Raw genomic sequence first — 25,031 nt, forward strand, 5'->3', positions numbered from 1 at the left:
AGAAGATTTACATGAAAAAACATTTGGAAGCACTTGGACTTAACACTAGACTACCTGTTGCTGGCAGAATTGTGATGAGAACAAGGTGAGGAAAAGAGTGGGAAAGGCTAACCAAAGAAAGCAATGAGGAACACCCTTGCCTTGAGAATGAACCCTCTATTTCACCCGCCCCATCCTGCGGAAATGTGTATTTATTTTCCAGAGGCCAGGCACAAGGCCAGTTATCTCACACACACACACACATACACACACAGACATGCAGAATATGGATCATGCACAAGGTCAGTTGGTTCACACAGCAAAAAAACAGAGGAAGTTGCCTTATGCTGTGGTGGACCCACTAGTCCACCGACTTGAGTATCGCCCACTACACTGGCTGGCGGTGGCTTTCCAGAGTTTCAGTCGTTGGGCATTGCTAGCCCCACCTGGGTATGCCAAGGAATTAATGTGGGTCCTTCTATTTGGGTGCTGGAGGCAGAACACCGCAACTCCATTCACCATGCACAGAAGGTACCGCCAGGAGTCAACATTCCATGTTTTGTTTTAAGATGCAGTTTAGAACTCTGATTGCACAGGGCTCCGGTTTGTTCAGTAAGGCTATATGAGAACACCCCAAAAACATGGGAAGTCAGAAAAGGCCTCATGGCAACAGGGAAGGAGATGACGGCACAGCCTTGCAGGCCCTTTTGTACTTGTGTGGTGCCTTCACACAAGTAACAACTAAAGAAACTCCCCCCCCCGCTTCCTTCTAAAATCCCTAAGCCGATGGCTGACCTAAAGATATGCTGTACATGCAAAGAAATGCTAAGGAAGTAGACTATCCACAATTCACCAGTGTAATAGCACAGTGCAGGCTCTTGCACGACACATTTCAGGAGCACTGCATGGTGTTGCAAGCTTATACAGAAATTCAATTTACAGTGGTACCTCGGGTTACATACGCTTCAGGTTACAGACGCTTCAGGTTACAGACTCCGCTAACCCAGAAATAGTGCTTCAGGTTAAGAACTTTGCTTCAGGATGAGAACAGAAATCGTGCTCCGGCAATGCGGCAGCAGCAGGAGGCCTCATTAGCTAAAGTGGTGCTTCAGGTTAAGAACAGTTTCAGGTTAAGAACGAACCTCCGGAACGAATTAAGTACTTAACCCGAGGTACCATTGTATTAGGGCTGGAGTCTTAATTAGCGTGTGCAGTTTTCCAGTTCTCTAAATCAGGGGTAGGTCACAGGTAGCCTTCCTAGGTTTTCTGCGATGGCCTGTGCATTTACTGCTACCCTGTAGACTCACCAGTGGACCATTGGTCTAGGGAAATGGTTGGTGTGATAGAGACTTTTTTTTAAACCAGGCCTTTTTAACCAGGCCTTTTGGTTGACCTGATCAACATCCCATACCCTTTTAAAATGTGTCTCTTTTGGGGGGATATTATTGGGTTATTGCTTTTATTTTTATTTTATATACTGCGATCTTTTTATGTGAACCGCCCTGAGACCTCCGGGTATAGGGCAGTATATAAATTCAATAAATAATAATAATAAATGATACATTGCCCTTCCCGGCTTTATGCCCTTCCCCATTACAGCTGCAAATTTTTGTCTCAATCTACTTTCAGTAAATCGGCCTAAAGTCCTGCATGCAACAATCAAAATGCTGTACATGAATGAAGAGACGGAGCTTGAGTTCAGTTCTCAGAAAAAAGTTGAAAATTACAGAAGGGGCTTTCTTATGTGTAGGCTGCTGCATTCCAACAGGCAAACCAGCTGTAGACATATCACAATGTAAGCCAGCAATTCCATTGTAAATGGCTTACCTGCTCGGCAGTGGGTGGTTGCCATACACACTCCCGTAACAGCTAGCATAAGAGGATTGAGACAGCGTATCATAATCGGGAAGTCCCAGTGCAATCGGATTCCGCCAATTCCCAGAGGCATTTGTAGAAGATGCTAAAGCAGAGGGGGAAAGAAAATAATGCTAGCAGTGACTAACTTGCCTAAGGATTCAAGCATGATTTTTTTCTTCACATACTCGAAACACAGCCATTAGTTAGAGGCTGTTTTCAGACAGAGACAAATAAGCGGAAGACTGGAAGAATGTTTTTTATATTGTAAACCACCCTTCGGATGAAGGGTGGTACAGGAATTTAACAAGCAAAAATAATAAATAGTAGAACCTCAAACTGTGAGCAGTTGATGTACTGCTACCAGAAAAGTATAGTCAGCTATTGCAATGAGTTCACAGAAGTACCACATAGATTCACTGGTGAGAATAACATGCTCAGTCAACTTGATTAGGGCAATGCACCTCCTTTTTATCTACCTTTAGATTTTAATCCGATCAAGTTACAAAGCAAATCACAGAAAACAATTGCTCTGCTTTTTATCTTTCATTACTTAGTTCTGCTCTAATTCATAACTTAGAAAAACGATCAGAACACTGTATTCCCTTAGATTCCCTATCTCCACCATACATCTTCCTGAATATTCTAGATTTAACTAAAGCGATACTTATTAATTTTTTATTTTAACATAAATTCAGTAACTCTGTTTTTATATATGGTAGGTTCTATTACAATAGTTGCATCTTTTTCTAATACACAAGTGCCCACATTTCTGTCATAAAATTACTTCCCACCCCACTCCCCTCCCCCCCAAGTTGTGTGATGGTTTATCTATTATTAAGACTTTATGAGCTTTGTGTATTAAGACTGTTTCTTTCAACGGCCTAGGCAATTTTCAGTGTTGGGCAAGAAGTCTATGCACAGGTATCAACGCATTTTGTATTTTTGTATATCCCCAAAGCACAGATACTGGTTGAAAACCCAATATAAACCTTAATATTTGTCTTATACTCTTATGTACTTGTCCCTTTGTGCAGTAATTTTTGGATGTGTTTGCTGCCACCTTTTGTGGATAAAAATGTTTCATTAACTGCCTAGATCTTGCCACTATGAGAGGCAGGATGTTGAACTAGATGAACCACCTCTGAGCCAGTAGGCTTGTCCCCAGTTTCTTAACCTCCTGCACACTGTTGACACCCAATTACTTTGCAAACCAGCTTGACCATTCTTCCTCAAACCAGTTTAGCAAGGCTTCTACAAATTATTTTAGCTCAATCCAGAGCTCTGTCGTTCTTACGCAGCACCGCATCTACTCTGACACTGAGAAACAATATTAAAGAAATGTTTCCCATTAAATGTTTTATGTAAATAATGAATAAGAAACAGTAGCTAGGATTGAATTTAAACACACACACACACACACACACACACACGTGCTCGTGCACACAGATCATCTATTTGCACAAAGTAATTACAGAATGTGAGATTGGTCTAATACTCTGTCTTATGCAGTATTATGTATCTATTTACTATTCTCATTAAAAAAATTATAACCTGTCCTTTTCTTGTATTTAGGGTGGATTACGTAAAAGAAACTTCAATGAAATGCACTAGAAAACAGTAATAAAACCAGGGTAAGTGGGTGGACTCAACAGTTTAAAACAATACATACACCAGAAACTAAATATGTCTTAATCACCCATGAGCCTGTTCTATCCAGTTTGGCCTAGGCAGGCCTGTCTGCAGGCATGGTGTAATAACAGAGGAAACCTTGCTCTTGTGATTTCACCAACCTAACCTCTGGTACAGAGCAGCAAGGCCTCTCTCTAGGTGGTACCAGGGGCAAGGGAGGGTTACATGGGAGCAGGTGTTCCTCAAGGTACACAGGTGGTTCACTGCATTAAAGTTTCAGGCACCATGGCATGGACCTCCAGATCTACCTATTGATAAATGCAGCTCCTTTCAAACAAGTGCAGTATGTTCCCTAGTACTCAATATTCAAGGCATCTGCTTTCTGCACCAGATACATTTCCAGGTAGTCTCAAACAAAGAAATACCAATATGAAGTTCAAAATTCTGAAGCCTCTCCATTTTGCACCGGTATTAAACAAGCTGTATTTATTTTTATATCCAGTTTTTTTTTTTTAAAAAAATCCCAATAGTTATTCCTGCTTCCAAAAGCTGATCAACTGGATAATTCTTTCCCCCCGCAGCCTGTGCTGCTCATTGCACGAATCAACAGGGCAAGACTAGCAGCATTTGCTCCAGAGGAACCAGCAATCTGAGTCTCTGGGCTTTATCTCTGCTACCTGATCCAAAGCCCTGTAAACGTGCCAACGAACACAGGGAGTTTTTATGTGAGCAGGCCTTCCTATTTACCAGAATGGAGGAGGCATTCATTGTGTGCGAAGAAAGAATTCAATTTAGATATGGATGTGTTAAGTTGTTACAGTCAGTGGGACCTTGGTTGTGTTGGTACACCTCATACACCCATGAGCAATTGCTGAGCTCCAGAGCCCACGATATGTGTGAAGCTGCAGAGGCACAAAATGGAGAGTTACCTGAAGAGAAAGATGATGCGCGGCTGCTCGGACAACAGGGGACCTGCAGTCCAGCAAAGCCCAGGCTCCTCTGTGACCCTCTGTCGGCGTCAAAGCCTGCCTGCAGGCCATGAGCCTGGTCTTTGTGCCCAGAGGCACGCTGGTACCAGCCGCGAAGATGCTCTGCTACTAAGGCCTTGTGAATGTTTTTGGTGATGTGTTCAGATTTCACGGACGGCTTCCGCGGCAGGCGAAGGGTGGCGTACGGGTTGTGCGGCACTCTCTCCATCTCGTCCTCGTGGAAAGACCTGAAATCCTGATAGCGGCGCTCGTGTCCATAGTGCGCCGACGAACGGTAGGAAGGGTTAACTGTGTACTGGCCCTCCGTGCCATTTTCATACACGTAGCCGCTATTGTAATACACATCGCACTCCGTGTAAGGGGCGTAGCCGGGAATGTAGCAAGTGACCGACGGCTGCTCCTGGCTTTTTGGGTAGCCGCCATTGCGGACGTCCTTCTGGGCAAGGTTTGGCATGCTTCCCGAATTCGCAGCAGAAATGTTCTGCTTCTTGGTCCATCTCCTGTTTCTTGTACGGTTGTCCAGAGTCTGGGTTGTATAGCAGGGGCTTGGGGTTGAGGTCACATAGTATTCCGCACTGGACTGGCTGGTGTAGGAAGACCCATCATCTAGGATTTCTGTACTGCTGCTTCTCGGAGATTTTGAAAGGGTGAACACTGGCTTTTCGCTGGCAGTCTCAGACAGCAAGTTGGTTTGGGACTCTAAGCTGCCCCTCCGCTGCCTGCAGTGCTGGGGGGATACATCCGGCCTGAGAAAGCAGAAAATTGCCTTTGTTACAAACATGGCATCTAGTTCTACCCAACAAATAGCATAGGGCAAAGCTACAATACTTTGAATTACAGGAAAGGTTGGCATTGGTTTTAAGTAAAAAAACACACGTAAGAACAATGAAACAAGCTCTCTATGGAGGCTGTGACGTCTTTTCCCGTGAAGTTTTTCATGGGAAGTCCAGGCAGGAATCTAACAGGGATATAAAATATCACAAATGTAATGGGAGGTTGGAATATTTCATGTTCCATGGTTGCAGTCTACTCCACAAGAGTCTCAAATATCTATGTGCTATGCTAGGATTTCATGTATCATTGTTGGCATTCATCTGTCTCGGGAGACAATGGAAGAGTGCAAACCTTGGAGAGTTACAGTGTCTGCTGCGGCTGTAGAGACTGATACGGTGTCACAGGGCTAACCAGTGTTTCCCAAACTTTACAGTACTTCTTGCGACAACTTTTATCTGATTCAGAACATCTGTACTAGTCAAACATTTGTTGCAAAAAATAAAATAAGATAAAATGAAGGAAGATAAAGCAGCAAAGGAAGCTGAGCAGCATTTGAGTTCCGCTGAATAATTTCAAGCAAAGCTTGTAATTCCTTCAGTTTCAAGGATACTTAAGAATGTCTAACATTCCTCTGGATAACATCCATCAGGTTAGGGAAATCTGGGGAAGCTCCCTCAGCCTTCAAGAGATGTAGGAGCTTGGTTTACTGTTTTGATTGAATGCAAATATATAGGGGACCAGCAATAACTTTCTTCTAGGGGTAAGCAGCTTTTGGGAAATTTTAGGGAAGCTTTTAATGTTTAATAGGTTATTGTATTTTAATATTCTATTGGAAGTCGCCCAGAGTGGCTGGAGAAACCCAGCCAGACGGGTGGGGTATAAAAAAAAATTATTATTATTATTATTATTATTATTATTATTATTATTATTATTATCAATGCACCCAACATCTCAAGCTTTCAAAGGAGTACTATGGTGGACACATCCATGATTTTATCTATTATTTTATGATATGCCTCTTATCATAAAGAAAGATTATGGATGAGCTAATTCTTTTCTGTTGGAAATGCTTTCTGGGGGAAAGAAAGAAGAAAACCAGCTTACTGTAAATGAGTGCTACTATACGCATTGCGTGTGAGAACTGGTGTTGTGGGCATACTTCTTCCACCACGGTGCTGCCTCTCCACTGTTCTGTACGGGCTGCTGTGTGTTGACAAGGGGTCTCTGTGATTATGAATAGAGGAATCCGATATGTGGCCACCATCCCAATATCTTCAATAAAATGCAAAGCAGAACAGCATTCGCGTTACTCGCCGACAGATTGAAAGCGGAAGATTTGAAAAACACAGGAAAGATAGTATATAAAGCAAGCACAACGTTCACGCAGGAAAGCATCTTGCAGAATGGCTGGTATTTTGAGAGCTGCAAAAGTGGAACTTTTAAAAATGGGGAGGAAGAGAAAATGAAAATAAAAGCAGAGGTGAAACCAGTTAACTTAGCAGTCATGCTTTGTTGGGATGATGGTGCAAGCTCATGGAATACTAAGATACAATCTCAAGTGACATAGAATGGATGAGGAGTGTAGAAGTTAGAAATAATGGTGAGGAGTTCACATAAGTGGTTCTGCACGTGTAACTGAGGATCTCCAGCTTTCTCATTCCCACTGAAGGTCCTTATGCTTCATTAGAAGCAGCTTGGAAAGGTTACCTGGCTTGCTGTAGCAGCCTTTGAAGGGGCACAAAGGATTGCAGTGGTAAGAGAAGAGCTCAGAAAACCCTGGGTGTGGAGATGAAGGCTCTTGAGGTCCTACCTAGAGCCAATAACTTGTTAAGCTTTGCTTGCAAGTTCCACAAGTCCAGCCACTTTTTGTTTAACCTAGCTCCCCTACTGAATAATCTCAAATGTTCAGTGTTGCATGCAAACGCACAGAAATGTGTCTTCAGTTCACGGATGAAAGGAAGTTCAGCCATGAGAAATCGCTCAACGACAAGTGCCCCTCTCCCCACCCCCCAAAATTGTGTTGCAAGTCATTTTGCATGCTTTTTTTTGAGAGGCAGAAAAGGTGATGGATGAGTAAATAAATAACAGCAGTATTTTTAAAATATCATCACCTTTGTAGAAAAACTAAGCAAATGTTACTGAAGTTTTTGGCAATGTCAGAAATTCTGTACCTGGAGTGCCTGGATTCAAGGAGTTGCTCATTCATGGAGGACTTCCTGAGATGGATTCTCTCCACCCCAAGGGATTTGGGTGGTGGAGATTTTGGAGAAAGTGGCACAGAGTTTATTCTTTGGCCTGGCACAGCAAGAGAATCGCTACCTGCTTAAAAAAACAAGAACACATGGTTTTAAAACTTGGAAGGATGAGGAAGGCATGTTGTGTGAATCCCTAGCAACCTTCACATCCTTAATTAGAAGAATCTCTCTCTCAACCCTATCATTTTGCATGCTTTCATTTTACAGAAAGTTAAATAATACAAAGGGAAAGAAGCAATACATAGTTGGAACAGGATTTAGTTGAATGTAAGGGCGAAGTCATGCACACTCCTGGCATATTTCATGAATTAATTTATTAAGATGTTAGCCTGCTAATGTCATGTTTTCTTTAAAAAGGAAAACAGATTTATTACGCCTAAGCAAAATCCCAAGCCACAGAGTTGAACAATGTAGTATTTTAATACAATGCAGCAATGATAGAAACTCCGGTATAAGGGCTGATTTTTTTAGTAGTCAACAGTCATTCAGGTATTAAAGATTCATCCAGTCCTCTTTATAGATTTAGCAACTGAGTTTGCACAAAAGGCTGTTGCAAGTCAGACTATTGGACAATCAAGCTCAGTATTGTCTACAGCGACAGACAGTACCAGCTCTCTAGAAGATTTTCCCAGACTACTTGGAGATATTAGGGACCGAACTGGATTCCTGTTGAGTTACAGGACTTCCCTAGTACTCTGGACTTACTTTCTGTCACATTTTGACCTGTTATAGCAAAAACTTTCCGAGGTTTGAAAGCAGCACATTCAGACCACATGTTCGAAATATCTGTCCCACAAACATGTTTAAGCCCCCCAAACTTTGGAATCAACTTTGGAATTGCTGGGGCTGAATGGGATCAGTATTGTATCTAATGAGACACCTGACGTTTCTCATGCACACATTTGGATGTATACATTGAGATGTAAAGCAATAATCATAATCATAGATAAACAAATTAATGGAACGAGCCCCGTGAAGGAGGAGCAAAGTTTTCTATTTATATAGGTATATGCCTGGAACTCTATATCACTTTGGAAAGGGAATGGTTCATGCAGAGCAGCTGGTTGTGCTATTTCATGAAGAGACAGTTGCATTTTCATTCAGTCTCAAAGAGCATAACAGCTGTGACGAGTCAACTAGGGATAGGGGGGCTGTGCAGGAGAGCTAGTTATCTCCCCACCTAATGTGGTCTATACATTTCTCCCAATTCCCAGAGTGGCTTAACAATCAACCTCTCTTCCCAGGGAACCCTGGGAATTGTAACTCTGTGAGGGGAATAACTTTCAGCACCCTTTCCAAACTACAGATGTCAGGATTCTTTGGGTGAAGCCATGACTGTTTAAAGTGGTATGATACTGCTTCAATTGTAAGATGTGGCCAGAGAGAGCGAGAGCAAAAGCCAAGACCTTAGTTGTAGCTTCCCAACTCTGGAGCACTCTCCCCTAGAGACTTCCTGACACGGTTGTCTTCACTCTTTTTTATTTGCCTAGGCTTTGAAGCTGCAGTGGAAGCTTTTTATTAGCTTTCCCTTATTTATTCTTTCACTGACTACATCCTATCTGTTGCTCTCCATGTTGTTTGTGGACCCCCCCCCCAATATATATATATATTTCTTTCATGGCTAGATGCCCAGGGAGCAAGCTTTTCTAAAAGTCTGCAGGACACAGATCTCCTCCTCTTAAGTGGAAATATTTTTTTATTATTATTAAAAAGAGCACTACTATTTTATTAGCTGGACAATCTAAAACACTTGTGGGCAAACCAAGCTATCACTACCAGTTAATTCTATTCTACGTCTGAAATCGGCATGAGCTCCAAGTGTGAACGTTTTTGCAAAGAAAAAAGAAAAGCTGAGGACTATCCTTTTCTTGATGACTCAGAAGAAGCAAGATCAGATATATTAAAAAGGGAGTCATCTAGGTCATTCCATTATTGGCGGAACCACAGCCAATTGGGACTGGCCAATCAGAAAAAGCTTGCCGGATCAAAGCTACAGAACAATTCGCACTGTAGGAGTTTGAGCACTAAAGTTACAGGTTATCTGTCTAAGCAATAATGAATGGGAAGGGAGGGACGGAGGGTGTTTCTAGACAACTAATGACTAGATGAAGGAGTATGGCTAACCCTGCCTGTTGTCAGCTGGCAGGAAACACACAACCCAGATGTCATTATGGCAATTAAATAAATCATGGGAATCCTTAAAAATATATATATAAAAGGATAATAATCACTTGTTTGTATGTTGAACAGGGAGCTATATCTCTCAAGGAGATTGAGAGATTGCATTAGCACGCCAGATTTCTTCTTATTCTCAACAAATTAGCAGTTAAGTCCTTTTCAGAAAATGGCTCAAGGTTAGCTCAGGATCGCCATAAACTTTGCTGTTCAGCACAATGTTCACAGGATATCATGGGGCTCAATCTTAGGCAACAGTAATGGTGGCAGTGATAAAGGGAGAGGAGAAAAATAGGGTTGCCATACATCCAGAATTTGCTGGACATAGCTGGTATTCAGCCCTTGTAAACAGCACCAGGGAGGAAAGCACTGAAATGTCCGGGAAAATCAGGATGTATGGCAGCTCATATTGGAAGTGTAGATTTTGGCAAATTTCATTATAAATAGCCCCAAAAGTCTTCTTTTGAGATTTTGCAAAAAAAAAAAAGAAAAAAAAAAAGCTCAACACCCCTAGATGAGGCCCAAGTATGTGCATATTTGTAATTATTCTGCTGGACAGTGAATGTGTATATTTATTGCAAGTGTTCAAGGTGGGGGTGGGGGGGGTGGGGCAGAGAGGAAATGGGCAAAAAAGCGTGTGTCTCTTTGCAATGGCAAAGTGGCTAGCTGGGAGTATCCCTCATGGGAGGGATAAACCAACTTCAGTAAACTTTGTCAGCTGCCCAAGTCTTATGTGCTAATCCAGTGTTATGTACAGCCATTACCTTCCTGTTTCTCTAGGTCAGGGATGGTGAGTCTGTGGTCCTCCAGATGTTGCTGGTTTACAACTTCCACCATCCCTGACCGTTGATCATGCTGGCTGGGGCTGTTGGAGACCAACAACCCCTGGTGGGGCACAGGTTTCCCACTCCTGTTCTTAAAGAAAAGGAACAGACAGAAATACTCATGCTGTCTTTAGAAATAAGCCTGGCTTTTTTTAAAGGCTCTGTACAATACATTCCAGTCGTGGGCTGTTGCAGGGGGTATAGCCAGTTCCCTAAGAATACACAGTGTAAAATTAGGGAGCTTGGACATTCCCAACTTTGCTGTGTTTTATCCGCTTGTGTTGAAAAGCAAAAGCCACATACCATCTTCAAATGTTGTTGTGTCAGACAAAGAGCTGCTCTCAGAAGGGATGATTTCATCTAGGGGGGAAAAGAAATGAAAAAAGCTTAAAAAAAGACAAATGTTGCAGTCTGGAATATTAAACACAGGGCACAGTTGTTGGGTTCACTCACTCAGGTTTGTGTATATTTACAGGTTAACGATCAACCAAATTACCAATGGGAGTACTAAGAACAAACATAAATACAGCCCCACAACCTAAAAACAACCAGGAAAAAATAGAATCCAGAACTGCCTTTTGATAGCAGGTGTGTTGGTTACTTCAGAAAAATCAGCATCTCTAGCGTAGTCAGAGAATCTAACTAGTCTCAGATTCTGTGAAGAATAATGCCAAACAAATCAGCTGTTGGCAATTTTTAAATTTCTTCTCTGTATTACAATAGCGTCCATTGATGCTGGGCCACACACATAACATTTGCTGCACTCTGCACAAATGTTCACCACTATGAAATGTACAGGAGTCATACCAGAGCCTTTTACCATCACCCAGGATGCGCCAGCAGACAGCCCAGCACAAGCAAGACCAATAAAACTGTGGCTATGGCTGCCAAATACATTTGATCTATCCACAACTGTGTTTTCTGTTGAGCAGCTCCAGAAAGACACAGCTGCAACAGATTCATTGCTGAACCAGAAAGCTAAATCGGCAAACTTTCCAAAAGAACTATTCACCTCTTTTTACACTGGCAGATTTCAGAAGGATGAGGTGGCAACCAGCAGCCACACAAGCTGCTTGCAGAGTGTTTGGAAGAGCACTTGGCAGAAACTGATGGAGAACATTGCTGATCTCTTACAAGGCTAGCTAGTCATTGCCCACAATGAGAAAAGACAGGCAATGAGCTTGAGAAATGGCAGACACTACCTGCTGTAGGCCAAGTATTTTCTTTGTCTAGCAAACAGCATGATAAATAATAATGGTAAACAGAAATTAATAAAATAATTGCAAATCAGAACTTAATAATAAAAAATAGGATATTTTTCGACATGTTAAGGCAGCCACGAGTGTCCCAAATTCTGCAATCCTTTTCTTTTGACACTCAAAATCAATCCTCTGGTTCCTCATGACTGTAAACAAGTGCTGAAATACAACCAGGCTTGCTTACTCTGTCTTCTTTCCATGAACTTTATACACAAAGCTCTTTCTCTCTCCTCTCTCTCTATTATGTGTATTTTGTCCCCTTTAGCTTTTTGCCTTGATGCATCATTCTGTTCCCGTGTCTTTGTTCAAAGCAGTCCTCAAAAAAAACTTTCATCATCCTCACTTTGTTCTTTGAAGTAGGGAAGAATATTTTGTGATACCCAAGATCCCAATTCTAAGAGACATCTTATTTTCTTACAAACAACACTTCTAAGATAAGGGTATATATTCTAAATTCATCCTCTCTCACGTGTAAACACTGGGGGTTGCAATAGCAGCACCCAACCCATTCTAAACTAGCCTAGAAGGAACTTCCTGTCTTGCTACTTACACCATTTTATTGAATCATATGTCTCTTAAGTGCGAAGGCAAGCATCAGGATAATCTATAGTAATGGACGCCAATTATTACTCTTTGTGTCATTATCATATCCCTTGATATTCCCCCCTTTACCCTGATGATAACAACACTGTGATTTTTGCATTCCTGAACATTTTGCAAGAAATTATTTTTCAGTGATCTCATGTTTAAACAATGGAGGTTACAACTGCATTGCTTAGGCCACTTTAGCACAGAAGGGAGTTCCTAGTTTGTAATCACCATGTCATATCCTTTTATTAGTGTTTCCCCAAACACATCATGGTAATGGACATTTCAAAAGCGCTTTTTCTCTCTCCATCTATCCCTTTGCCACAATCCTATGTGACATTACATACAAAGGGTGAAGTACAAACCCTTAGCTTTAAAATCAGAGATGAGTGGATGCCAACAGCATGCCAGAAACCATACTGATGTCAGATAAGCAAGTTGTGCAGGCCTGCTGGACAAATAACATGATTCAGTTGCAAGTCAGTGTGAAACTGCTAGTCAACTACAGTGCAGAATACAGAAGGAACTGGCTTTCATTGGCAGGCACCCAACATTGAAACTGACCCATGGCTTGGTCCCCATGCCAATTGTCCAGCTTTTGCTCCCAGCAACTAGCACCTTTTAGGCTTTCCTTGGCTTGATTAAAGAGTCCATTTTGGTATCCAGCCATTTTCTCCCCATGAAGGTGCCATAATCACCATCACCCTAATCCTCTTAATCTTCAATTTGATAAACTGTGCTAAATTGTACTCTTCATGCTCCTGCCTGATCCGGTTTGTTTCCCAACGCCTGAGTCATTTCAGGGAGCTCTCCTCTGTACATTTCAGTGTCATTTCAAAATGCAGGAACCACCTCTGGACGAACCACTCAGGCCCATGCATTTTCCTGTATTCATCCTCCCACATGTCTGCCCAGCACATAGGTGTTGACGGCTAGGTGAAACAAATGGCTCTGCATCAGTTCCTAGGGCAGCCTGGGGTAATATGCCTGAATGGAAGGGGCCATCAAGATGCCATCCATACTCAAACCAGGCCACTTTTGTCTCGTAGATAAAATAGTGCAAGTGTGCCTAAAGCAGCCGTGCCAAATTCCTCTTGCCCCCACCCCATCCTGCTTCAGCAGCCTGCCATGCCCCATCCTATCAAAACAACAACAAACAGACCTATGGTCACGTAAAGCATACTCAATAAACACACAAGACGTAACCGGCTGTGTTCTTAGATAAGTAAGGTATACTATTCATGTATCAAATCATAAATTTCAATGGAAGTAACTCATAAAGTTCAACAAACGAACAAAGCAGAAGACCCAATGGATCAGATCATTCTCTAGTCAGTTCATGCATAAGGTCCATTCGTGTAATGGTGTCTATTTCACCTGTCTGTTCATAAGGTCCAAACAATCCACATGAAAAGTTGTTACAGTTCCACAGAATCCCTTCACAGAGTCTAAGACAAGGATTTCCAGAATATTGGCCTTGTTTTGCCATCCTGGGCTTCATCAGTCGTTAAAGCTCATATGTGTTTGGACCTTATGAACAGACAGATGGAATAGACACCATTACACGGATGGACCTTATGCATGAACTGACTAGAGAATGATCTGATCCACTGGGTCTTCTGCTTTGTTCGTTTGTTGAACTTTATGAGTTACTTCCATTGAAATTTATTATTTGATACATGAATAGTATACCTTATTTATCTAAGAACATAGCTGGTTACACCTCGTATGCCCCATCCTATGCCAGGAGGTTCAAGGGGCTGTAACAGGGTTTCCGAAGGAGGCAGGAAATCCCCACTGCACAAGAAGCATTCCTCTTGCTTGTCTCTGCATCCAACCCATTACTGTTGACTTAAAATTTTCAGTTCATTGAAAGGCAGACAGGTAATACAATACTGAAGTCACGTTATTATCTACATGTAATAAAAGATGCCCTGCCAGCTACTCACGGCTACATGAACATACACGCAGTTGTAAAAATGGCTGCTGTGCGTAGAAATGACGGCATAGTGGCACATCAAAGGGAAGCAGCTATAAGGCTAGTTGGAACAACTTGGTTTGGAAACTGAAGAGGCCTAATTTGGACTTCTCGAAAGCCATATTTGGGACTCAGGAGCTTCTTGTTCTTTTTTTAAGAGCCCCTGGGCAGATGATGACTGCTGTGCATCATCTAGCCAGTATTTATTCACCCTGCTGTGTATTATACAACTGGCCCTAGATTGTCCCCTGTTCAGGGGGACCAGCCTCCTCTAAAATCATCTTAGAAAAAAAAGCAGTGCTTACAAGCACCTTACAATCCTCTTTCACAATGGGTTTCTTATATAGGCACTGTCTCATTACAACGTCCTTACTTTACGCGGCAGCTAGACTGGTGACTGGGAGCGGCCGCAGAGACCACATAACACCGGTCTTGAAAGACCTACATTGGCTCCCAGTACGTTTCCGAGCACAATTCAAAGTGTTGGTGCTGACCTTTAAAGCCCTAAACGGCCTTGGTCCAGTATATCTGAAGGAGCGTCTCCACCCCCATCGTTCTACCCAGACACTGAGGTCCAGCACCGAGGGCCTTCTGGCAGTTCCCTCACTGCGAGAAGCCAAGTTACAGGGAACCAGGCAGAGGGCCTTCTCGGTAGTGGCGCCTTCCCTGTGGAACACCCTCCCACCAGATGTCAAAGAGAACAACAACTACCAGGCTTTTAGAAGACATCTGAAGGCAGCCCTGTTTCGGGAAGCTTTTAATGTTTGATGTATTATAGTATTTTAATATTTTTTTGGAAGCCGCCCAGAGTGGCTGGGGAAGCCCAGCCAGATGGGCGGGGTATAAATAATAAATTATTATTATTATTATTATTATTATTATTATTATTATTATTATTATTATTATTATTATTATTTACAAACTCTTAAAGACAACTGACATATAAAACTATGCACGCTTCATTCTTGCTATCTTGCTGGGAATTCACAACCAGACACCATCTACACACACACACACACACCCCTTCCCCTTGCTGCCAACTTTTCTTACACGTCTTAAGACCTAGCTTTAATTATGTGCTTGATTCATAATGCACCCAGCATTAGCCAAGAGATCACACAACAATTTCTGCTAAAATCAGCATCCGATACTCAACAGAACAAGGTACCACACTAGTTTCGGCTGGGAGATGCCGCCAGCCCTTCGACATACAGCAATTCGTTGGTTTGCGTTCTCCCTCGAACATGCCAGCGCTTGTGCTGCACTTTGAGACTCTGTTCCCTTTTAACCACATCTTACATAAAACACGGCAGCCAGATTACAGGTAAGCTCCAGACTTTGCTGAACACAGAGGCTCTGGTTTCTGCTGGGCAGGACTGCATCTTTGCCTGCCCTTGGTATCAAAACCATGTTTTTCTTCCACGAGAGAAAAACACACCCAACAAAAAGTACTTGAAAAACAGATTCTCTCCCCCCCAACCTCCCCATCCTCATAAGAATGTTGTTAGATCTCTGTTACCTGGTAAGGTCAGGGTTGATTTCTGTGTAGGCTTCTTTCCACACTTGATCCTATACTCATTAATGGAATTTTCAATCTCCTGAAGCTTTTTCACTGCCTCTATGTACTCCTGTTTCCTCTTCTTCTTCACATTTTTGCATAGGTCTGGCTCACTGGAAAGTTTCTTCACGGCTTCCACCATCTTTTGCTGTATGAAAAAGTTGCTCTCCAGATTCTGCAGAGCTGGGTCCTACGGAGCCAAAATAAAGTAAAATAAAATCGGGATTTCCCAGTTTGGAACCTGAATTTAAGCCAAGTCTTTGGTCTTTTGAGGTTTGAACAACAACAACAAAATGACTTCAGGATGTGCAACAAAGAATAGGGAGGGCTTGTAGACTCATCTGTACGTAGCACTGGGTGGCCTGATGTGGTAAGCCAGGGTATTTATAAAAGGCCAACATTTCACACCCGTTTTCAGAACATCTGCCAAAAGCTAAACACCAGACTCTCTCCATTGCCAGTAAAGCATTTGCATTGCTATGCTAAGGACAACCTATTGCCAGGCTTCTCTACAAAAGGGTTAGCAAGGTGCAAACATCAATATAATGATGCCCATAATGCTGGAAGCTTTATTACTCAGTGTTTGTAAACAATTATGAAGAGACCAGATGAAAGGAGGCACACACATATAAACCCCAAAGCACTCCTTATTATTTACTAGACAATTATGATTCAAAAGCATTCATGTTCATATATACAAACAAGGACCTCGGTTTATGCTATCCTCACATAAGGGAATGGGGTCCTACTAACAGAGAGGTGTAAATAACCCATTAGCCACAAAAAAGTAAAAGCCAGCCAGCCTTCAGGGCAAGTTACTGTTTGAAATACAGAAGGATAAGGTGAAAACCAGAATAAAAGAGAAAATCTGCTTCTGGCTTCCACAAGTTCTCCAAACAACACATATTTGTGACTTTGGCAACAGTGTTCCCATATCTTATATAAGAAGCATCAATCTGAGGCAAACAAGACCCAGAGAAGCTAAGCACTTGCCCCAGGCAGCCTCTGCAGCCATCTCGCTATACTATTATTGAGCATGGAACATGGGGGACCTAGTTGCCATTATCCCAGTCCTTCAACATAATCATAAATTGCATCATACATGCAATGAAAAGATTACTTTAGCTCTTTGTCAGAACTGCAAATGATTTGTGTCTCCCCCGCCCAATAAATGCTTGTCAACACAGGATGCACCTACAGACTGTCAATATACTGTGGGAGGAATTCAAGAGCACACTGGAACTTTAGGCTTGCACATTTAACGTTTGCAAAGCGGTGGGGAAATGCATTGAAAAGTGCGGGAAGAGCAAATGATTAATGGGAAGACATGTAAACACCTCCATAAGCGAAAACAGGATGAATGCTCATTGTGTCATGTAACTGCCCCGAAAACAAATCAGAATGAATGCTTAGTAAAGTCTACCCACCATGCAAGCTATGTGCAAGCAAAGCGAGGATGAATGGTGAACAAACAGGAGGAACCCGTAGCCCGAGTGCCAAATCGCACTCTAGCTATGTCTTTCCCACCCAATCCATCAGTGGTAGGGTAGGACAGCTTTAAGATTCTGTAGGTGAGGGGAGCAAAAGGGAATCCTTCTAAAGGGGGTAAACATTATAGCACAGGTGACACTCAACTGACGCAGGAGTTACGTTTCAGGGATTACACATAAAGTCAAAATCGCATATAGTCAAAACACTTTGAGTTCAATGGATTGCCAAAGTTATTTTTCCAAGGCACCCACCCCCTTTCTTATTTTTTAATATTCTTCTGCCAAGAGCGTAAAGCTGCACAAATTAAACATGCGCAAGTAGTGAGTTACCTGTATTGTGAAGTGGGGGTAGCTGCGTGTGGCAACAGGGTTTGAAACCCCAAATTTGGAGCTTATTTTAGACTCCTAGCTTAGGAACTGCTCCCGATTACGCATTACAGGGGACGTTACGTGCATAAAGCAAGCATGCATGGTGAGTGCCAGTCTCTGAGTGTATCCTTAACAGAGTGCCAATTGGGGAAAACAAAAACCCATGCAACTTGCTTGGCCTTGGTTCCACTCTGCAGTCATGTGTGAAGAGGGCTGTATTCCAGCATGCCAATGTCCCTATATCATTTCCTACATTAGCTCCGAGTTGGCACCATAATGGTATCTGGCAGCCAACAGAAATGGTTGCCTTTCAAATCCATGAGGAATATGTGGGAATCAAGGATTTCACAAAATAAATGTGAAACAACTTTGAAGGACAGACCAAGAGGTTCAGGTCAGAGCTACAGAAGTAGCAAGTGCAGAATTCGAGCCTCACCCTCCCTTATGGGGCAGGAACCCCAGCCCCCAAGTTATCAACTCCCTAGGAGAGGTGAAGTATGTGCGTTTTCCCAGCTTCCCAGGAGAGGTAAAATGAGTGCAGTTTCTCAACCACAATGTAATTTGGCAGAACAAAATCTATTAAGCACGCCTCTATGTGTTAAACGCTTTAGTGAAACTACTGGCCGAAATTCCCAGCAATTTAAATATTTAAATCTCTACTGAGGCCAGATAGCTTTTAAAGCCATTATGAAAGGGCTGAATTCTGCACATAAATAATTAAGTGAGGCTTAATCTTTGTTTCAGAACATGTCTACACAGATTTCCAGCAATCACCCTATCTGGGATTTCCCTTCACTGACCCAACGCAAACCAAAACCAAGAAGCTGTGAAGCCAATGTAAGACACGGCATCTGGGAGATGGTCCCAATGACACACGTTTTACAGCCTTGTAAAGTAAGTGAAACCTGCAGCGGGGCTTGCACATACCTCCTCGCTGGGAAGCAGGTTGCCATCCAATTTGAAGGCTGTGCCTACACGCCTTCTGACCTGAGGTGGTTTCTCTCCTGTGCCCAGGGGGTATTCCTTTGGCATTTTCCCAGTGAGCTCCTATGCAGGGGAAGAAAAGCAGTATTAGGAAAAATGAGTGTGGACATCATAGGAGCCTCATGCACTCAGAGCGCTGGGCTCACCTAGCTCACTACTGATAACCTTGGCTGGCAGCTGTTCTCTGAAGTTTCAGGCAAGAGTCTTTCCTGGCCCTACCTGGGATATATTGGGGGTTGACCCCGGACCTTCTGCATGCAAAGCAGATGTCCTGCCCCTGAGCGACAAGCCCTGTCCTGGACCCACGCTAAAGAAAAGCAAGCAACAGGTCTCACCGCTTCCCGCAGGCAGATTTTCTTCAGTTCGTCAACTTTCTGCAAAAGCTTCTCCTGCAAAAGCTTTTCTTTCTTTTTCAGCTCCAAGATTTTCTCTTTCTTTTGCTCTTCGCTGGCCTCTGAATCTTGAGACCCTGTAAAATCCAATGATTTGTAAACTCATTCCTCCTTTTGGACTTAAGGAGTTAGCTGCTGGGTGGGGTGGGGATGGCTAACATCTTACATCTTTTCTTAGTTAAAGGTGGGCTTTTCAAAGTTGGACACAACAGCGCTAGAGTTAAATTGAAGGGGAAAGCTCTGTTGCCAGCCAAGATAGGTGAATGTGCATCGAATCTACTTAAATTGGATTATTGTGCAAAAAAGAAAGTGCACTTCAATTTGACCTTTCAATTAGAATCCTCCTTCCAAGCAGATTTTCCATATTTGTTGCAGGATCTGTGGGTTGCACATAAATCACAGAATCGCACAGAATCGTAACTGTAGATTTGGAGGGGATACACCAAAGATCATCTAGTCCAAACCCCTGCAATGCAGGAATCTCAACATGCGAGTCCCCCATCCAATTTGAAACCACACAGGACTCTGCTTAGTTTTGCAAATGTGCTAACAGTTTTATTGCTGTACCACTAGGAGGAACTAATCATCAAACAAAGCTTTAAATGTGCATACAGGTGACGTCTGGTATGTTTTATAGAGAACTCATGGGCAAAGTGATGCAATCCTGCAAAGCTAGGCTTTTCATTTTGCACTGCAAATCCCAGAATATAGGGCAGCAAGTTGGCTGCTGCACCTAAGGGCAGAGCATGCTGAAGGAGAAGGGGACATACAGGAAGCCTCTGTAGGTCACTTGGGTGGGGCAGGAAGGAGAAGGTACTAACTATACCTGACTGCCCTGCTATTGCCCTAGGTAAACCTGTGTTGCAGGAGTGGTGTTGACTACACCAGAAATTTTCAACCTTGGGCCTGCTGATGCTGTTGGACAACAACTCCCAGCATCCCAGCCCAGCTACTTGAGATAACGCTCAGGGATCATGGGAGTTGCTGTAGTTCCAATGGTGCCTGGGAACCCAAGATGGAGGAAAGCTGGTCTATACCAGGGATGGACCTCCAGATGTTACTGGAATACAGCTCCCATCCTCCCTAATCATTGGCCATACTGGAGGATCACATGATCCCCATCCCTGCCCTACACTAAGGCTTCCCCAACTGCGGAATGTGGACCACCAGCAGCCTGAAAGCTTCATTCGGGTGGCTTGCAGCACACCTGTGAAGCACACTTACAATCTGAATTCTGTAGAATTTGAATTGCAGGACAACAAAACACTTTTTTTAATAAAAAAGGTAATTAAATAAAAGTAATCAAATGCAATTAAAAATCACACATTATCTTGAAAAGCATACTGCAGTTGCTAAAACAAGGAACAGAGGGGGTGGGGTGGGAAATATCATGAAGTCATCTGCCAAGACCCTTAGAAATTTTCAAATGTTCTGTGGAGGGAAATGTTTAGGAACCACTGACCTACACCATACAGTGGTACCTCGGGTTAAGTACTTAATTCGTTCCGGAGGTCCGTTCTTAACCTGAAGACCACTTTAGCTAATGGGGCCTCCTGCTGCTGCCGTGCTGCCGGAGCACAATTTCTGTTCTCATCCTGAAGAAAAGTTCTTAACCTGAAGCACTATTTCTGGGTTAGCGGAGTCCCTAACCTGAAGCATATGTAACTGAAGCGTATGTATTAGTGAGACAGTGGGAGATAAGGCAAGAATGCATTTCCTTTCTCAGAAGCTGGCTATACTTGTCACATAGCAATCCAGGAAAGGGGTAGGGGAGAAAACAATCTACCTCCAGTGAGACCTGTTTTATAGATCACAAGCTCTGTCTCTTGCTTCCTTCACCATAAGTCTGTGCAGAAGGGGGGCTGCAGGGGATGGAAGACGATGACTATTATGACCGCGGAGGAACTAGGTTCCATAGGGCGGCATGTTAACAGCCAGAAATGAATCGTTTTAGGAAACTACAGTTGTTTTATGCAGTGGGATATAAAAAGGGTGAGAGAAAATTGCCAAATCAGCACAAGCTCAGGGAAGAGAAAGGATGACTTATTGTGGTGTGTGTGTTGTAAAACAGCAATTGTGGATGCGTGATATAATAGAATTTCACCCATGTTAAGGAAAGACATATTTTCCTTGTACTACATGCAACTGAGTTACATAATACAGACACCTAGACTCCAAACAGAAGACATTCGAAACAATATGTGTTACCTGAGGAGATTAGGCTACCATTGCTGGCCATAATAAGTTGACTCTTTGCTTCCAAAGTGGCTAATTTCGAAACCTTCGGTGTTCCCATTTCTGTTAAGTCCATTGCAATATCGTCCAAGCTTCTGGCTGAGGGGATTTTTGCCTAAAACAATTTAAACACACACACGCACAAATAGTGAGTGATCGTGTACAATCAGCTTAGCCCTCACGAAGACTCCAAACAAAAGGGAAATAGAAGATTACCTTTTGCTCCACTCCAAGAGCTACATGCGTGCTGTCTCACTATTTAACTTATGTCCTGGGCAATGATCACTAAAGCCAACTTGACTATCTATTAGAGGCTCAAAACGAACAGAAGGGAAAGCAGGCAGTAAAATAAAAAACAAAAACGCCCCCTAGGCACAGGGCCCTCATATTTACAGGGCCACCTCTCCTGGTATGCCTCACAGAGGACCTTAAGGTCCATGAATAACCATAGTTTAGAGGTCCCGGGCCATAAGGAAGTCAGAGTATCCTCCACCAGGGCCAGGGTCTTCTCAGTGATGGCTCCGACCTAGTGGATTGCTCTGTCCCATGAGACTAGGGCCCTTCCGGATATAACCTCCTTCTGTTGGGACTGTAAGACAGAGCTATTCTGCCTGGCCTTTAATTTGAATTCAGCCTGATCTTTTATTTCCCTTCTCTTCCCTCCCCCTCCCCTTTTATGAAGATTACCCACTTTGGGACCCCACAGCTAATTCTCCCCTGGCCTCCTCGTAGGACTAATTCAGCCAGCTAGCCCTGGTGACTATCTAATGCTTATTAGATGGATTTCCCCCAAATTGATTTTTGAATTTTATTGTTATACATGTTTTTATGCTGTGTTTTATGCTGCTTTTACAATTGAGTGTTCTAAATTTGTTGTTAGATGCCCTGAGCCCGGTTTTCTGAACCGGGAAGGGCGGGGTATAAATAATAATAATAATGAGAATATAAGAACAGAATAAGAGTTCTTAAGGGAAGGGCCATGGCTCAGTAGTAGAGCATCTGTCCTGAATGCAGAAGGTCCCAGGTTCAATCCCCGACATCTCCACGTGGGACTGGGAGAGAACTCTTCTCTGCAAATCTAGAGAGCCTCTGCCAATCCGTGTAGACAATACTGAGCTAGATGGACCATTGGTTCTGACTCTGTATAAGGCAGTTTCCTATGATCCCAAGAGGCTTGTTGGATCAGACCAAAGATCTAGTCCAGCAACCGGCTTCTTACACAGACCAACAAGGTGCCTATCTCACCATCGGGATATGAAATGGGAGTATTTGCAAATTAGAAGACAGCTGACTTTTTTTCTGATGCGTTCACACAGATGACTAATATGTGCAAGCAGGTGGTTAAGAAAATAGTGTTGTGGCCTCATTTGCAAAGCAGATATAATCTCTCTTGAGGTATTTTTTTGATGCAAAAGACAAACTATGCATTTTCAGCAACTAAACATTCCTTTATCGACGGGTAACTTACTTTGCTTTGTTTCCTGTCCAAGTAAAACTGATGTTGACTGATTGCCATAACCCAGATGGATTTGATCAGAGAAGTGTTTGCATACCAGGTCTGCACTACGAGGCCGCTCTGTCCAAAGGTCCTCCGTGACACCGAAATTCTAAAAACATTTTTTTAAAAAAGGCTACGTAAAGCGTTTTTTGCTGTTTCTTCAAAAATGAAATAAAAGTTCAGATGAAGTCACACAACAACTCTGTTCTGGAGAGGATGACACCCTCCCCACAAATAATGAAAAATCCTGTTTTCAGTTTTGGTGTTATCTGTTACTAGTTCTCAAAAGCTAGTAAAACCATTGCCTGGGCTAAGCCAGGGGTTGCTGCTGCCCATTTGGGAATGGTACGGTAGAAGGCAGGAAAGCCAAAAGTAGGTGGTAAAGGTAAAGGTAAAGGGACCCCTGACCATTAGGTCCAGTCGCGGACGACTCTGGGGTTGCGGTTCTCATCTCACTTTATTGGCCGAGGGAGCCGGCATAGAGCTTTTGGGTCATGTGGCTAGCATGACTAAGCCGCTTCTGGCGAACCAGAGCAGCACACGGAAATGCCATTTACCTTCCCACCAGAGTGGTACCTATTTATCTACTTGCACTTTGACATGCTTTCGAACTGCTAGGTTGGCAGGAGCAGAGACCGAGCAACGGGAGCCCACCCCATTCGAACCGCCGACCTTCTGATCGGCAAGCCCTAGGCTCTGTGGTTTAACCCACAGCGCCACAGCAAGAGTTAATGGTAGGTAGAGCCGATTAATTCAAGTTTTGTCCCCATCCTCCCTACTGATCTCTACAAGGGTAATACTAAGGTGGGGGAAGCCAATAGCCAGCACCACCACCTGGAGTTTATGCATGGAGAAGTATTTGATCATGACACACACGCACACCCATTATGATCTGCAATCTGAAGTAGTATACTCCAGACTCAGGTTTGCCACCTCAGTGAGAAAGAGGTTTCTGTTACACCCAGGCTTTTTTACTTTCCTCTTTGTTAGAGAACTGAGTCACAAATGCAAAACCACTCCCGAGATGTACATGAAGCAGTCTGATCCCTCTCTTCCTCCACCTCCTCCTTCAGAGCATGCACAGATTATTTTTTAACCAGATCTTTGTCATCAGTCTACATAGGCAGTGTGCCAACAGCATGCCCTTCCAGCCTCAGCAGAAAGGCAGAATTTTTATGAATGACTGCAACTCTCCCTTCTGCCCCACCCACTCCTTGTAGACCAGTGCTCTTGCTCCAAGTACCCAAGCAAGCCCAGCTGAGAATGATCTGGTCCACCCACCACCTCCACCAGGTCTCCATAAAGCACACTAGGTCTGCTGTGGGATGCCAGTTCCCATCAGCTCCAGCCAGCATGGCTGGTGGTCAAGGATGCTGAGAAGTGTCATCCAAAAACATCTGGGAGGGCCAGAGGTTCCCTATCCCTCCTCTAGAAAGACCTTACTAAGTAAATGCATCCTCCTGTGGACATCTCAGGGAAGGATGTGTAGAACCCTAGTGTATCAATGCAACAGCAACATTACATCCTTCCCTGAAGTCACGCAAAACTCAGTGCAACTTACTTTGGATTAGCCATGCATAGGAATGCACTCTTAAGCTTCCCTAACACACTCATCCCCTGCTCCCTGTGTTTTTTATGGTGTGACTGTGTAGACTTGGGATTTTTTAACTTCTGCAGTTCATATGAATTTTTGTAGTATAAACAATGAATGTTTTGTTGTTGTTTTTTAAAAGCAACAACAACAGTCACAATTAAAGCATGTATTTTGTATTGTACTCTTCAGTTAATTTTAGATATAAGCAAGCAAGTGTGGCGTCTTAGAAATATTGTGCCCAAGCTATTGAGGCACAACTGCAACCGCATACTAAACATCTCTCGTTTATTTACATAGAAGATTTGCAGCAGACATTTCCAGTGGATTCAGGCCTGTAGCGATTTCCCAGCAGGTTTTTACAGCGTGTGCCAGAATTTGTTTTATTTGTCCTATAAAACTGGTGCACGCAGCAACTTTTCATGAGGTGACCGAAACCCACTTGTGCTAAAAGGGAAAAGAAGGGTTGTGATATGTTCGCTTTGTGCCGCCAAAGAGATAAATACTGTGGATGGCACAAGCAATGCAAGCTTAGCCATATATGCGGCGAAACATTAACTTGTGGTGTTCAGTGCAATGGATTTAGGTCCCAGGAGTTCAGCTGCAT

General features: G+C 43.1%; 1 protein-coding gene and 1 long non-coding RNA gene across 10 annotated transcripts in view; one reads left to right on the forward strand and one right to left on the reverse strand.

Annotated features, from left to right (window-relative positions):
• Positions 1-25,031, reverse strand: part of FRMD4B (FERM domain containing 4B) — a 243,446-nt gene that overhangs the window by 2,580 nt on the left and 215,835 nt on the right. For 4 of the 8 annotated variants that reach the window (XR_014005103.1, XM_081184011.1, XM_081184007.1 and 1 more), the window contains 10 exons: positions 22,804-22,942; positions 21,309-21,450; positions 19,044-19,177; positions 18,652-18,771; positions 15,827-16,055; positions 10,786-10,842; positions 7,400-7,550; positions 6,333-6,500; positions 4,395-5,200; positions 1,807-1,939 (listed from right to left, as the gene is read on the reverse strand). Coding sequence is in view for 7 of the 8 variants with exons in the window: in XM_081184011.1 (XP_081040137.1) it covers positions 1,807-1,939; positions 4,395-5,200; positions 6,333-6,500; positions 7,400-7,550; positions 10,786-10,842; positions 15,827-16,055; positions 18,652-18,771; positions 19,044-19,177; positions 21,309-21,450; positions 22,804-22,942 (2,079 nt within the window). In the remaining variant the exon portion in view is untranslated. The remainder of the gene's footprint in view (positions 1-1,806; positions 1,940-4,394; positions 5,201-6,332; positions 6,501-7,399; positions 7,551-10,785; positions 10,843-15,826; positions 16,056-18,651; positions 18,772-19,043; positions 19,178-21,308; positions 21,451-22,803; positions 22,943-25,031) is intronic. The other 4 variants (XM_081184008.1, XM_081184010.1, XM_081184009.1 and 1 more) reach the window with 4 other exon arrangements.
• Positions 1,956-25,031, forward strand: part of LOC308581754 — a 61,836-nt gene continuing 38,760 nt past the window's right edge. For both annotated transcript variants that reach the window (XR_014005251.1, XR_014005252.1), the window contains exon 1: positions 1,956-3,467. This is a non-coding gene — a long non-coding RNA (uncharacterized lncRNA). The remainder of the gene's footprint in view (positions 3,468-25,031) is intronic.

The sequence above is a fragment of the Podarcis bocagei genome (genome assembly GCF_964188305.1).
Source record: "Podarcis bocagei genome assembly, chromosome: 2".
NCBI lineage: Eukaryota > Metazoa > Chordata > Lepidosauria > Squamata > Lacertidae > Podarcis > Podarcis bocagei.